Raw genomic sequence first — 14747 nt, 5'->3', positions numbered from 1 at the left:
TCGTTTTATATTTAATTTCTGCTTTTTTTGTGTTTTTACGGGAAGTTACGACTGTCCAGCTGGTGCCATGACGTAACACGCGTGACGTCTGTGGCGTCTCTTGTCAGCGGAGCACAAACAAACTCCAACAGGATCGAGAGAACAGCTTCACAGCCATGGCGTTGAACAGAAATCACTCTCAAAACGGCGGAGTGTTGATTAACAACGGAGAATGGTAAGAAGTTTACTTTTATTTCTACCAATTTGAATATGAGCCTCCTGTTGGCTCTTTTAAATTTCCCATAAAAGAAATGGCCTAGTTTAGCTTTAGCACAATTTAGCTAACGTAGCTGTGCTGCTGGCAGTGTTCACGTGATGTTTTTTGTTTTTGTTTTAATTTTATTAGTGGATTTTTAAAGTGCGTATACTCGCCTTAACTCAAATGTACGCTGACGCGTTTGCGGTAAAATGTTGGCAGCTAAGCTAAGTTTCAAAACGGGAAACCAGTATGTTGACATTATCACGTTAACATTCGCTTGTCGAACACTTTACCAAAAAGTACAAACGAATTTAAGGTGGCAGGTATCATACACATGAGATATAAATTGTTTGATATTTTTCATTTGAAGTGACGCGTAATCAAATATGTTTGTTTAATAACAAGTTATATTTTGTATTCAGTGTCCCGTAATCAATTGAACTGATGGAATATGGAATTGAAATCGATGTAAAAGAAAAAAGACTAGTGTTAACCATACGTATCGGTAGTAGTTAAAGTTTTTGAGAACGAGTCTAAATTGTGTGAATATGAAACATTTTCTTGAGTATGAATATTTTCCTTGTGAATACGAAACAATTGTGTGTGTGTGAATTTTTGCTTGTGACTGCAAACTTAAAACCCGTGAGTCTTTTCAATACAACTCTCACTTGTTTCACTAAACAAAACTTTAGTCCACGAACCTCTCGTGTGGATTGCCATATGTGGAGGCAACCTGTGACCACGAATCAATATGCAAATTATACATATATTTTTTTACATGGATAGTGTCAAGCAGGTGAGTTTTCCAGAGAAAAGTGATTCTGTGAATTCACTGTATATTTATGCCTTTTTAACACTCATTTTACGTTTCTCATTAGTGTGTTAAGGGAATGTAAGAACGTGGAGTTGTCATTCAGCGATGTCGCCTGTAAAACAGACCTACTTAAGGGGACCAAGAAGGGCACCGTGTACCTCACACCATACAGGGTATTGCCCGCTTTTCATATATGAGTCATTTGTTGGTACATTTGCTGTGTTTTTTTTCATTGTGAGGTTGACCTAACTCTCTTTTTTTGTTGTTATTTGGCTGGCTTAGATGGTGTTTGTGTCGAGTAATACAAAGGATTGCCTGGGTTCTGCCATGTTCCCCTATTATCTGATGAAGGGCTGCAGCATCGAGCAACCCGTGTTTGCTGCCAACTACATTAAAGGGACAGTGTCAGCTGAGCCGGGTGGTAGGTTTCCTGTTTTTACTTTTCAGCGTTTTTCAGAAGTAAAATAATTAAACTAAATCATATATAAAATGTTTCAAGAGTGTTTGGCTGAAGATATAGAAAATGGATGGATGGGTTCCACTCGGTGGGGGGAAAAATACTTGAAAGTTATTATGTGGGACTGTGTTTTACATTTATGTATCAGTTGCTGTAAACACTACTAAAATATGCCATCTCTCACCAGGTGGCTGGGAGGGCCAGGCCCATTTCAAGATGTCATTCCCCAGCGGAGGAGCCATAGAGCTTGGCCAGCATCTCTTCAAACTGGCCACAAATGGTTGCTCCATGTCTTTCCGTTATTGCAGTGTTCTGTTAGCACATCATGTCGGTAGAAGTCATAGCACGTGTTACCACACTGTCTTCCAGCCTCTCGTGGAGCCCCTCCACCTAATGGTGATATGTCACATCACGGCTACCCTTCTCCTGGAATGATGAACGGCTACGGGCCGTCTCCACCTGCTCCCCAAGGCTATCCTTATGCACCCGCTCCAGAACAGAATGGATTCTACCCACCTCCCCCTCCTGCTGTCGGCAACATGGGTTTCCCTTATCCAGCTGCTGCCCCAGGTGCATTTTGAAATTGCTCATACACAAAAGACCCGCAACAAGGGTGTTAATGGTAATGAAAACAAAGGAAATCAAATGAGCGTGAATATAAGAAACAGGTTTAAAGGGGGCTTCACAATTTTCCAATGAGTGAAATGCTATTTTGTCATATGTTAAAATGGTCATTGTGACTTGACGGCGGTACTTGATAATTATATACGGCACTGCAGGGGATGCCCACAGAAGGTGGCTGCTCTGTCCAATTGACACTTTATTATTGGGTGTGGTTCTCTGTGCTTGGTGGTTTTCTGTATATCAAGCTAAAGCAGTCCTTCTCAAATGGTAGGCGATGTCAGGGAAGGTTGCGGATGACCCCAGGGGAAAGGCTTTGTCTTAAATATACACACACACACATTTGTATGTTCTCAACCTGTAACTATAACAAAACTGAGCAGCAAAACAAAGGCTCAGAGTGAAAGTGGCCTTTCAGTTTCTTTTAAGGGAATTTATTTCACTTAAACATTTTGGGTTGGTTTGAAATGTATTTATTTCGGCTCTACCGGGTTTACAACAGCTGCATGGCCTTTAGGCACTTCAAGGTCTGTGAGCTCATGTGTTGACAATCTGGCTATGCCCGAAACTCAAACTTGATTTAAAAAAAAAAAAAAAACACTCTAAACTCATATTAAAATGGAGTGCATTTAAAAAAAAACAAAAACTAACAACAACAAAAAATGCTAACTGTGAAATGATCTGTTGATAATGTGATTTAATCATTTCCACATGGGTTTCAGGAATGTACCCGTATCCAACAGGGGCTGGCTACATGGCGCCACCTCCCCCATATCCAGGACCCCCTCAAAACTGGCCTGCACCCCCCCAGAACTGGACAGCTCCACCACCTCCAGGTCAGAACTCCCCCACTCCGCCTCTCCCTCTTGAGTTTTCCTCTTCCATGTCTGCGTCATTGCACCCGTCAGATCTCATCCATCTGGCCCAAAGTGAATCACTTCAAATCACGCCACCTCAAAAAAAAAAGGACCTCATGATCTCGCATGTGCTGTAATTCCTCAGACTTTGGGATCTGCAGAGATATCACATGTTGGGTATCTCATTTCACATGGAGGACTGAATCCTCAGGGTGCAATGCCAGATTTTTAGATTTCCTTTCTGGGAATGGCCAGTTGTTGTGCCTCATACTCAGTGATGTAGTAGAGGGTTTACGGTTGTATACGGCGTAAACCCACTTTATTGAGGGCAAGCATTGCGTATACCCACTTCTTACTTGTAAGAAGGCTGGTAGTTGAACAAAGATTAAACACAAGAATGGATCACAAGTTTGAGATTTGGCTTAAAACAATAGTAAGGTCTAACCTGGCTGTCTTTTTTTTGTATAGGGAAAAATGGCAATGAAAATAAAGAGAACCATATCGAGCTTTTTTATTTGCATAAAGAGGCCCAAATCAGGCCCAGGCAGACCCCAGCCCTAAAAGTGGAAGAAGTCAGTATAGACGAGACAGACTCCAGTCCAAAAAGCAGCAGCCCTGGGAGCTCCCAGGCAAGAGCTAGACATGCAAGACAGTATGAGGACAGACAAGGACCAAGGCTTCTACCACAAGGTTAGAACATACAGAGGCAGAAAATTGCATCTCCGGTTTATCCAAAAGTGAAGCCTCGCACTGTAACACAGGGGACTTTTGACAGATAAACTCTCATTTTGATTGTTGACTTTGCTTGAAACAACATATTAATTTCTGAAACAATTATTTTATAGTTTATTGTTATTTTATTGTTAGTGGAAATTAGCATAGATGTTACGATAATGTGAAACGTAAAAGAATGCTAATTTAACTCATAGGGAGTAGCAACACTGAGGAACAGCATATAAGGCTACTCAGATACAGATTCGTTAGGGACCTTCTCTGTGCTACCTGACAATTTTCCCCTGCTATTTGTCTGGGATCTGAACCGACCCTTACAGCCATTAGAGAAAAGCGACAATTAAGGCCTCTCTTGAAAAGGTTAAAAAAGTTCAGTATATATATAGATGCCACAAGATGGTAGTGAAGTATTATTCCTGTCTCAATGAAGCTCATCAACTCACCTCTAAATAGTTACCTGACAGCAATATACCCCAAGATGGCAGCAAAGTTTTGTCTTTGTTCAAAGCTCCTGCCAAAGTGAAACTTAAATTGCTTTGGCCTGAGTACAAAAACAACAGTTTATTAAAGCGTAGCCTTGTTTTACTTTAATGATTTGTTTTTTCCAGGCCCAGGTAATGCCAAGGCTACTGAAGCAGCAGGCAATGCGTACTACAATCCCAGCAATCCACACACTGTTTACCTGGCCACGGTAAGATACTTTTCCAATGTGGAAGTGTCCTGGGACTTTGAATACCATAATGTATATATTTGTTTGTATTCCCATAAAGGAGCGACCTCCTCCATATGCACCTTACCAAAACCCTCCTGAAAAGAAAAACAACTAAGGCTCAGGCACCTGGGACACTTCCACCTTATGTTCTGATGGATCCCTGATTGCGGTATACGGTAACGGCGTAACTACAAGTTCAGTCTCTTGCAACTTGCAACTTTCAAAGTCAAAATGTCCTCTGCGGCTTTTTTGCTCATTATACTGTTTGTTCGGAGGTGAAAGGAGGCAGTGGGAAGATGAATGTATTATTATTATTTTTTTTTTACCACACACTTTCTTGGATTTCATTCTTGTAGCTTTTAACAACCAAGATTATCATTGATGTTCTTTAGTGGTATTATTTACAGTGTGTTTTTTCCCCATACCAATAAATAGAGTGTTTGTTATTCATATACAACATAACAGAAAGAATTGGTTCAATAGATCTTAGTCGTACACTCTCGGTCGTATGTCGTAATTATATTTTTTTCTATTAATAGCATGTTTTACCGACGATCCCGTTGTCTAGCGGCAACAGTCATTTTTTTTTTCCTGTATTCATTCATATATACGTCTTCAAAAAGTGTGCAATATTCCCAGTATATTAGTTACAGTGGAACAGCAGGGTTCACCTGAGTCACCCCGTTTTCTTATCCTCTTCTGCATTCATGTATGCAAAGGCAAGTTGAAACCTTCCTTGTAATTAGGCCAGTATGCGGTTACCAGGTTTCATCATTTAAAGAACAGCAGCGTTTTGCCTCCTGTCAAAACGCCAGAGGGCTAACATTTTCGTTCTTGTTAAGCATTAACACCTATTTACAGGTCTTTGCACACCCTTAATGGATTTTCTTGGCGTGGATCAGAGTTTGCTTTAAAAACATAGTGTCTATAAAAATAATAATGCTTGGCTGAATTTTGTTAAACTGAAATCTAATAAATTTGTCATTTATTGGTTGTAGTAATTCCCGAGCCTCAGTAGTTATTTTTTTTATTCATACACTTTTCTTTTCTTAATGCGTCTTGCAGATAAATGGTCGTGTGCTCACAAAACACATTTGTTAACTATTTATTCATTTTTAAACACAAGTAAACCCTTACATTTTTCACTGTCACACTACAAATATATCACAGTAACATTTTTAGGGATATCAATAAAAATGAATACTGAACAACAACATTAAAAATTGTTGCAGATTTAACATAAAAATAACCATCACAAAGTGACACATTTGATGATCACAATACAATTAGCGAGAAAGCTAAGGTGCCATTCACTCCATATTATGAACACAACTTTATGGCCTAACGTTACGTTTATTATTATTTTTATCAATTTTTTTTGTGTCACTACAACCTGAAAGATTAACAGCGCCCCTTTCAGTGCTTTCAGTAGTCAAATTATACAAAAAAGAAACGTTTTTTTTTTCCATGTTTGTGTTGGAATCGAATGAGTTAAATTAGGATCAACAATGAATGCTATATTACTATGGTTAGGTATGCGTGATTTCTCCCAGTTTGTTCTCACACTTGTAAGACAATAACTTTGTTATATTATCTTTATATTTTTTAGACATTGATGTTGCTTTTTGCTATGCATACAGACACATTATCCACAATGCTATACATTTTTGTCTAACAAACATACTAACACTTAAAATCAAGAATGTGTTAATCAAAAGAGAACAATACTAAAGTCGCAGTACTGCCCGTTTTCTGTCCGCAGTTGGCGGTATGGGCAACAAGTCCGAATGGGCAAGCAGGCGCCTACGGCTCCTCCTGTATAAACCACACCTCGTTGCGGCGTCCGTAGGGCTTGAGTGGCGAGTCGTAACTGCAACAGAAGTATTGCTTGCGCTGGAATGGGGCCGTCTCGCCGAGGGTGCGCGTCAGACGCAAGGCCTCTGCTCGGTACTCGCTCTCGCCTGCGAAACCTCCAAACTGCCTGAGGGGCAAAAAAAGTCAAAAGATGACAATTACGTGTCGAACGTTTACCTAGATTTTTCTTTTAAACATCCTTGACGGTCAATTTTGAGTAACCTGAGTGACCATAGTGTTCTTTTTTTTTTTTTCTCAAATTAATGATAGTAGCAAACGATAATTATACAGTACAGAATGCATCCAATAGATCCAATTTTTCGGAGTTTCATTTCTGCCCTTTGTTCTGAAATGATAAGCGTTAAAGCCACTTACAGCGTATAAACAGTCATGCCAGGCCGTTCCTCGATGCGGATGCTGCTGTCAGTGGGCGTCGGTGTGCTTTGCTGGTAGATGGTAGGGACGCGGATAGCGACCACCAGACGACGGGATAGAACGCCGTCGTTCCGAGGGTAGACCGTGATGATGGTGGGTGCCGCCGTACCCATCGCCTCACCTTGTTCCCATAAAAACATACATAAGAGTAAACCCAGAGCAAAGTAACATCGAAGCTAACAAACGCCAGGTCCTACCTTGTTCATTGCTTCCACCGATGTACATGAGCAGTTTTCTCACCAGCTCGCCTGTCACCTGGTCATAAGTGCGCCCCTCGGAGGAAACGACTGCATATTTGGCGGCGTCGTAGCGCCGCACCTCAAAGCTTACGCCGTCCTAAGGGAGGATTGAGAAGACCTTTGTGAGTCAACCAAATCTTTGCGCAATATAGATAAAGTTTTAAAATTGTTTTTTAATGAATGCAAACATCTACATCTGTACATTTATGAAACTTAAACTAGAATGCAATTATAGTTTGTTTTACAGGATTCTGCAATACCTTTTGACCTATTTTTTAAAAGTCTGGCACTCGACAAACACTGCATACTTAAAACTTAAAATCAATACTAAGGAAAACTAAACTAGAATAATGCATTTTTTTAAATATAAAACAAAATAAAAATGAACAAACTCAATCTAAAAACAAAGAAAAACTGAGAACAAAAAGGAAAAGGTCAAAATGAAATAAAAACTCACTACTGTATTATATCGGTTGAATTCTAATGTGATGCAAAATTCAATCCCACTCCAACCAATTTCCTTGATTTAATTTACTTCTTTACTTTAGTGGAGACAAGTACACACATTTAGTATTATTTATACAAAACAATGTCCTTTTCATTTTTTTTTTTGTTTAAACGGCGGCTTCAGTCAGGATAGGGGAGTATTATATAAATAAATAAATAACAATTTCCAAAATGCCCCCCTAGAAATTAGAAAGGGCCACACCCCCTTTTTCCCATTTAAAAGCGTTTACAAGGCAAAGAGCTGCTATCTGGCTCTCGTAAAAACAATGTCTGAAAACGAAAACAAAACATTATCACCATTCAGTATTAAGGAATGACATTTATGATATTTTAACTCATGTCAAACATCGAGCTAAGGAATACTTATTTTCCTGTCTGAGTGCAGTCATGAAGTTAACTGGCATGACATACTTCAAAGGTTACGCGTTGGACGTTTGTGTCTGCACAATTGCACATTCGTGGTTGTGGCCCAGATAAAAACATTCAGGGGACAACATATTTTGCTCTGATGTGATTTAACGGCTGCTGTAGTGGGTTCAGTCAGGCTACACATTATAATAGGCCAGAGCTACACGTTGTTACATAACGCAGGCAAACACAACTTGCTCCCCCAGCCTCCAGCGCGCTGGGTTAACATGATGCAAGCGTCTTTTCATGTGATTTAGAGGGGTTAATGTGGAGTGCGGACACACAGCTCCGCCGCTATGCGATGACCTTAATACGTTTTGAGGGGGTTCCGGCCACAGCTCTGTCTTCATTTCCATTAACGTGATTATACATGCAGTGAATCACTGCGTGTTTCCAAGCTCGGAAGTGTAGGAATGTAAAGGTCATTCAATCTTTACCCTGCGTACATCGCACACTGTTTATTCACACGGTTAAAGTAAAGAACAGCTTCATTGTGTGTTTGTTCAGCAACTATGGTTTGTGCATTTTTGCTCCAAAGCAAAATCACAAAATTCACTTTGTGCAAAAATACTGATTTTGTTACTTATTGGTTAGAGATCTTGTCACATTTTAATTAAACCACTTACTCCAGAGCAAGGGGAATTCCCACCAATGAGCAGTAACAGAAATCAGGTTGATCCACAGGAAATTATCCCATTTCACTGAATCCAAAAGAATGTTATTTATATACTGCAATTAACACTTTCAGTGCCGTGGACAAGAATTCCCGTCTTTTAAAATAGAATAACACTACTAAATAATAAAATCCCCGTCAAATAAGTTTTTTATCTATGGTAGCTGACACCCTTGATTAATGCTTACCTAATATAAGCCAATTGAGCATTGCAGTCATAACTGTGACCATTGGGTGGCAGTTTTTCCACACTTACAACACAGTTACCTACATGCAAGTCAAAATAAGGGATGTAAATCAATCTTTTATATGATAGCATCCATATTTACATAGAAATAGCACACAGTACTCTGTTGGCCTTGAATTTATTTAAATGATCGGTTAATTCACATCACCATTTTTTACAAATTATTGACCAGTCTTAAGTGTAGAAACTAGTTTTCTCTCTATTACGATACAATGCTAATGGCTGAACAAATTTGGGGGGGAGCTCCTGAGATGTGACGATTTTGGAGATACGAGGATTCGCCCAATGTGCATTGCAATACAGTAATAATATATCAATATTAACGTTATTGCTGAAACATGCATAGTAAGTGTTGATCACATAAGATGAGTAAGGTGTTGTGTTTTTCTTTCCCGTTTAGGTATCTCAAGAATTTTAATTACACATAAAATGTAACAGTGATGTATGTGCACGGACAAGGTACTTCTAGTTCTTCTCAGTTTTAATTAAGTATGTAAGGTGTCAGCGTCAGATGGTTGTCCGAGGTCTTAGGTGACAATCTCTGATTTCAGTATCAGTTGTTGCGAATCTAGTCCACAGATTTGAAGGACTTTGCTTTGTAAAATCCCGAGGAAACCAGGAAAGTATTTGCATTAGTATCGATTATACACTAATGATGAACTAATGTGGCAAAATTAGCATTAAAACATGTATTTTTAGTTGTTTAGTATTTACAATTAAGATGACTGCAGACTGTATGAATTAGCATTAAAGCAGGGCTGAAACGAGTCCTTTGAGTAATTCTAGTATCGGTTTAAACCAAAACGCTTGAGGCATTTTTCTTAGCCTGGCTACCTGCTTATTGCTCTACAAGTCAGAATAATATGTCGAACCAACTGCAGCAATAATACTCAACGCTCTGCATGAAAGCAAAAAATCCCAGAAATGCAGTGAGAAGGCCAACAACAAAATATATGGACAGGAATGCATTGATACTTTGAAGTTGTTCTCGGCAGCGTAACAGCTTGACGCTGAGTCACGAAAGAAAATGATCCTCAAGAAGGATTTTAGGGAACGTATAATTGAATATGTTGTGCAGAGGTAGAAATCAACATTTTGTAAGATCATGGTTGTGAAGGTCCCCAAATGGGTTAGCCTTGCACCCCAAAATTCCTAAATATGCTCCAGGATGATCTCTCATCAGATGATCATCAAAGGCCGCACGTCTCAATGCGCTCGTGCAGCAGTGCATTGTGGGTCACAGGAGCACTTGGACAGATCCAGAAGTAGCTGCCGGGCATTGCCTCGGTTAACACACTTCACTGGCTTTCCATGGGAGTCTTTTCAAGACGACGAACCTAACAAGGATGCCAGCGAACATAGACGTGGAAAGGTCAAGGGCTTCTCTGTGACGTCACCGCCATGGCCGCGTTCGCATCATGTGAGCCGGGAGCTCGACCGCAAACGAGCTCAGGTAGACGCGCTACGATGCAACGAAAAAAGCGCCATGAAATTAAATACACCACATCCTTACCTTAGTCTCGGTGCTTAGTAGTTTATATTCAGTCTCCTCCGTGTTTCCGAAAAGCGAATTCTTGATCATTCCAAACATGTCGCAGGTTTTTTTTTTTTCCCCCCACCTTTTTGTTTTGCCCAAACTCTTCTCGTCACTTTTGTATCAGTGTTGCTCCAAGTGAACGTGTTTGGCTCTTGGGTGTGCGCGCCGCTTGTTGGGTTTGCAGCTTCCTCCTCATCAACTCATGCTTACGTGCGCCTTCAACCGCCACAAGTTGGAGATGCTCGCCGCCTTTGCGCTTCTCCTTTTTGTCCAGGGAGGGAGGGAGGGAGGGAGGGAGAGCGAGAGGGAGAGAGAGAGAGAGGCTACAGTGCCTCCGCCATTCACACATTTTCTCCATTTCCTCCAGTACTTTATGTAAACAATAGAAAATCATAGAAAACATCATTTATAAAATGATAAAAATCTAAGATTGCTTTCTAAGCCTTATTAATCACTGAGAGCAAAACACAGCGTTTAGACTAGCTGTGCTGCTTAGAACATATTGTAAAGAACATTTAACTTGATTTCTCTTGCCCTGTGTTACAAAAAATCCCATTTTCCAATAGATTTTCAATTGATTCTATTGTTACTATAAAAAAGTGATTCTAGAATCTCCCATTTGTTATTTTTCAAATTTGATCCGTTAATATGACATGACAGTATTGAGTAAGTATTTTAACATAATACTCATTAGTGCCACGATAAATATTTCGGCTGTCTCGTACTGATGCTTTTGGTGCTCTCCGCTCATGTTTTCTGTCCCGTTTTGCGTATGACTGTGCTTCAGGAGGAACAAACAGCGAATTGCGGTGAACCCCATCCTACCCTACGCTTATTTGCGCATTATTAATTGTGACACAAGCCTTTGGTTTGTCAGAATGCATCGCGAGGTTTAGAGCGCGGGCGATGCATGGCTGCTCGCCTTACTCTCGGTGTCACCGTGACTTGCTTGGCTTTGGGGTCGTTCTATTTACGTAAATTCACTCTGAAAGCAGTGTTAGTCATCAGCGGGATGCAGGGGGAAAAACAAGAAGGGGAGATGAATGGAAACGGTGCGATGGAAAACAGGGAGTGATGTCACTGCGGGCAAAGTGAGAAAGCAATCAACGGACGGGTTTAAGCCCACGTTGGCCTGGAGGGACAACTTCACTGATGGTATTTTTCCCCTCTATCAAATCCTGACTTGAATCCTCAAGTACGACGTTTCATTCCGGAGCTCTCAATTTATGACATTTATTTAATGGTGGCAGCTGTGCTGACTAGTAGTTAAAAACATTGGACACAAATGAAAAGGCCTCAGGAGGTTCCCCTGGACCCCTCAAAAAATCTCGCTACATCCCTGTTGTTTAGGATTAGGACAACCGGATTTTTCAAGAAAACAAACCAAATATTAAGTAATCAATAGTTTAATAGAGAAATAATTTAAAGAGGAACGGTTCTTGTGAATGTCTGCCACTACTTTGGAACACTTAAAGGTGCAGAACCGGTTTAAACTGTTGGATACATCTTTTCGGAATCCATTTTCCCATACACATTTCCCCCTGGAAGACGGGTAAGAGTCCACAGCCTAAACGCTTCTTGAAAAACACGCGATCCCTTTCGAAGTTGCTGTCCATTAGACATAATTATTTCATTGTCAGACTTGGCGCAGTCTTCATTTCTCCCAGCCTTTGCCTCCTGGCTGAGTGGGCAACCTGAGCCCCACCAGGCCCGCTACCTCTTCAGGACCACGCTCTCCTTTTCCGTGGTAAAGGTTGTGCAGGGCTTGGTGGTTCCTGGAGGACGCCAAGAGACAAAGGTACGTTTGTGAGGCATGGAGCGCCTCCTGCTGGGCACGGCAGTACCTCTCGCCTGTCACCTGCGAGAGATGAGCTCATTAAACCTGACGCCTTTCATGAATTACAACTGACATCAAATGGACATAAGTGGAGGTCACGATGTCAAATTAATATCATAAGTGACATTAACAACACATGTGCAATCATTTCTAGCTTTTCTGAGTCAACATTATTCATCTTTAACTGCCAGAGCAAGTGATGTTGACGTTAAGCATCGGTCCAGTATCTATGGTTTTGCATATATATTATAATGTCCCGGAGTCATTTTTGGACTTTCAACAAATACACACTGACAGGCTTGAGTCTTCCCCCGAGCTGTTTTGCATCACTGCACATGGATTCAACTCGCAGGGTGAGCCTTGTTCTCTCAAACATTCATAATCTAAGCTTTAAGGCAATATGCTTAATAATCCAAATCCTTCATTTCAACAGGCGGTGTCACTGACTTTGCATATAGCATCAATCCATCCATCCATCCATACAATTTTCTTCAATTGGGTTACACAAGTACAGACATAACAGTCAGCAATACAATGCACATGAATTGTAACAGGAAATGTCAGTATAATAATATTCCCTTCGTTGATATAGTTTTTCGATGAAAAGCGGGCCTTAAGTATAATCCAATGAACCCTGTGAAAAAAGTACTCAAGTATTTTTACCAGTTTACTACCACTGCAAGGATCGCTTGCAATTCTACAGTATGGTCAACCGTTTTGTTTGGTAAATGTCCATTTGTATACTACACATACAATATCCTCGTTCATATACAGAAAAGATTAATGTTCATCAAGACGCGGCCAGATTCCACAATGTGTATGAACTTTTGTGAGTAAATTGAAATGGGAGCGTCATCATTTCAGTATCAGTACTTTGGATGACATTTTCATTTGGTCTTGTGCCGTGAGAATGTTTTATTCAAATTATATAATAGACTTCGCAATGATTACATTTAGGTACAAATTGGACGTACATGTGTTGCAAATTAGGTTTAATTAGTTTGCTCTACTACGATGGGTTGCCATGTGACTTAGCTGTTAGCATGCCCTTGAGTTGCGCTGCAATCATATTGCACCACAACATTTGTTATTAGGGTGGCTTTTCATTTCCCTGTTGTTTTGAAGATTCAGAACCTTGAAAATACGTTAGATGCATCTAAAAATAGCGGAAAAATAACATTTAAATGGGCGATGCTTGATATATATTAGCTGGCGGAAGTAGAAATCCGGGAAAGCAAAACCTTGCCTGATTTTTGCGAAATTGATCCGTTATGTAGTTGTACGCCAGCGACTGTTTGTAATTTTGTCCTTGCATGGCCCGAAGTTCCTTGAGAATCCCCCTAAAGACGCGCAAGGAGGAAGGCGACGCTGCCATCTTCGGGACAAGTTGTTGTGATTGTTGAGCAATGTCTGCGCTCGCCACACCAGACCAACTCAATCGAATGTTGCATCGTCGAGCAATCTGGTCCACCGCTGAGTGGCGTTGCATCACCTGTGGCCAATTGAACGCGCAACCTTCCGAGACAACGAAGGAAAAAGGTAAAACGAACTTTTGACAATAATACATGCTAAAATAAGATACTTGTTGCTGTTGCCAACACATTTGCGATAGAGCAACAAAAGTTGCTGCAAACACTATACGCATATCTTTTACTGTGTGTTGCAATTGATATTGGTTTGGGTCTTAATTACCATTATTCTACTTGCTGTCGTGTCTGCAAATTCACTCGCAGCTTCAAAGGAAATTAAACATTCCCTGTATTTAATCTGTCTCGGCATTTTTAAACTACGACGACGGATCGATTGGTAATAAAAAAATGACTCGAGCGTAATAAACTATTAGTGTAATTAAAATTAACTGTAATTGGGAATGGTTTGGCTCAAGTAAAAGTACAAAACACTCATTTAAAATGATTCAAGATTCAAGAGATTTATTGTCATATGCATAGTTGTACCACACGATGACATTCTTATTCTGTTCACTTCCCGAGCAGCAGACGACATCCCATAATCAAGCAATAAATAAATAGCAATAAATAAATTAATAGCGACAGAAATAATAGAGACAATGGTGCTAATACCGTAGTGCATAATAATGAACAAATGTATTCATTTAAGTACTCAATAACTGGTATTTTTTTAATAGGACAAGGACGTCAAATAGACAAAATGTAAAATATTTATTGTTCGTATCCGGAAACGAATAGTTCTCAAGATGTGACCCCAAACTTTTCCTTGTTTTAACATCACGTCATACTGTGCAAAGCAAGAGTGTATAAACTCCTGTAAGATAGAATGATGCCTTTACTAAAATTTGTTGCGGAATCGACCAACTTGACTTGAGTAAAATGGACGTTTTTTACGGCAGGCTTTTCTCCCTCCATTCGCTTGCGCCTACTGCAGTTCAACGTTGAGCTCCAGTATTGCAGCCTATGGTCAAACGCCTCTAGAGGGCGCCATGCTCTCGTCGGTTTGAAATAGCAGTTGGGTTCCTAGACATTTGCAGGCCCCCCTCTGCTCCGCATCTCTCACACTCTTTCAATGAATACTAATGCAGCGAGTGGGCCCACCTCCCTTCC

At 40.3% G+C, this 14747-nt stretch overlaps 3 protein-coding genes across 4 annotated transcripts; 1 reads left to right on the top strand and 2 right to left on the bottom strand.

The window, feature by feature from the left end:
• The first annotated feature begins 47 nt into the window (after positions 1 to 47).
• Positions 48 to 5432, top strand: wbp2nl (WBP2 N-terminal like). 2 transcript variants are annotated; one of them, XM_088437446.1, is made up of 9 exons: positions 48 to 214; positions 1117 to 1225; positions 1335 to 1473; positions 1697 to 1789; positions 1879 to 2079; positions 2853 to 2966; positions 3456 to 3677; positions 4328 to 4410; positions 4490 to 5432. In XM_088437446.1, the coding sequence occupies exons 1-9, from the start codon at positions 156 to 158 to the stop codon at positions 4544 to 4546; spliced, it is 1077 nt and encodes a 358-aa protein (XP_088293572.1). In that variant the 5' UTR covers positions 48 to 155; the 3' UTR covers positions 4547 to 5432. The 2 variants fall into 2 exon arrangements, with proteins under 2 accessions (XP_088293572.1, XP_088293573.1); XM_088437447.1 differs by lacking the exon at positions 3456 to 3677.
• An 88-nt stretch (positions 5433 to 5520) lies between these two features.
• Positions 5521 to 10585, bottom strand: LOC148410818 (heme-binding protein 1-like). The gene is made up of 4 exons (XM_088437448.1): positions 10308 to 10585; positions 6918 to 7056; positions 6661 to 6841; positions 5521 to 6412 (listed from the first exon to the last, which is right to left on the bottom strand). Exons 1-4 carry the CDS (start codon positions 10383 to 10385, stop codon positions 6235 to 6237), a joined length of 576 nt encoding a protein of 191 aa, XP_088293574.1. The 5' UTR covers positions 10386 to 10585; the 3' UTR covers positions 5521 to 6234.
• A 1136-nt stretch (positions 10586 to 11721) lies between these two features.
• On the bottom strand, positions 11722 to 13595 carry fmc1 (formation of mitochondrial complex V assembly factor 1). Its single transcript, XM_088437392.1, has 2 exons — positions 13415 to 13595; positions 11722 to 12189 (listed from the first exon to the last, which is right to left on the bottom strand). The coding sequence occupies exons 1-2, from the start codon at positions 13541 to 13543 to the stop codon at positions 11986 to 11988; spliced, it is 333 nt and encodes a 110-aa protein (XP_088293518.1). The 5' UTR covers positions 13544 to 13595; the 3' UTR covers positions 11722 to 11985.
• Positions 13596 to 14747: the final 1152 nt, after the last annotated feature.

This window comes from Hippichthys cyanospilos, chromosome 16 (genome assembly GCF_059441005.1).
Source record: "Hippichthys cyanospilos isolate Australia breed blue-spotted pipefish chromosome 16, RoL_Hcya_1.0, whole genome shotgun sequence".
Taxonomy (NCBI): Eukaryota; Metazoa; Chordata; class Actinopteri; order Syngnathiformes; family Syngnathidae; genus Hippichthys; species Hippichthys cyanospilos.
Note: the sequence above shows the minus strand (reverse complement) of the source record. Positions and strands in the feature narration are given on the sequence as shown.

Bases quoted from the DNA above. Each gene is read 5' to 3' on its own strand.
- wbp2nl (XM_088437446.1), top strand. From the start codon at position 156: ATGGCGTTGAACAGAAATCACTCTCAAAACGGCGGAGTGTTGATTAAC. The intron at 215-1,116 runs GTAAGAAGTTTA...GTTTCTCATTAG, and splicing joins TTGATTAACAACGGAGAATG to TGTGTTAAGGGAATGTAAGA. The intron at 2,080-2,852 runs GTGCATTTTGAA...CATGGGTTTCAG, and splicing joins TTATCCAGCTGCTGCCCCAG to GAATGTACCCGTATCCAACA.
- fmc1 (XM_088437392.1), bottom strand. From the start codon at position 13,543: ATGGCAGCGTCGCCTTCCTCCTTGCGCGTCTTTAGGGGGATTCTCAAG. The intron at 12,190-13,414 runs GCAAGGTTTTGC...CATCTCTCGCAG, and splicing joins ATCAATTTCGCAAAAATCAG to GTGACAGGCGAGAGGTACTG.
- LOC148410818 (XM_088437448.1), bottom strand. From the start codon at position 10,385: ATGTTTGGAATGATCAAGAATTCGCTTTTCGGAAACACGGAGGAGACT. The intron at 6,842-6,917 runs GTAGGACCTGGC...TATGGGAACAAG, and splicing joins CGGTGGAAGCAATGAACAAG to GTGAGGCGATGGGTACGGCG. The intron at 6,413-6,660 runs GTAAGTGGCTTT...TTTGCCCCTCAG, and splicing joins GGCATGACTGTTTATACGCT to GCAGTTTGGAGGTTTCGCAG.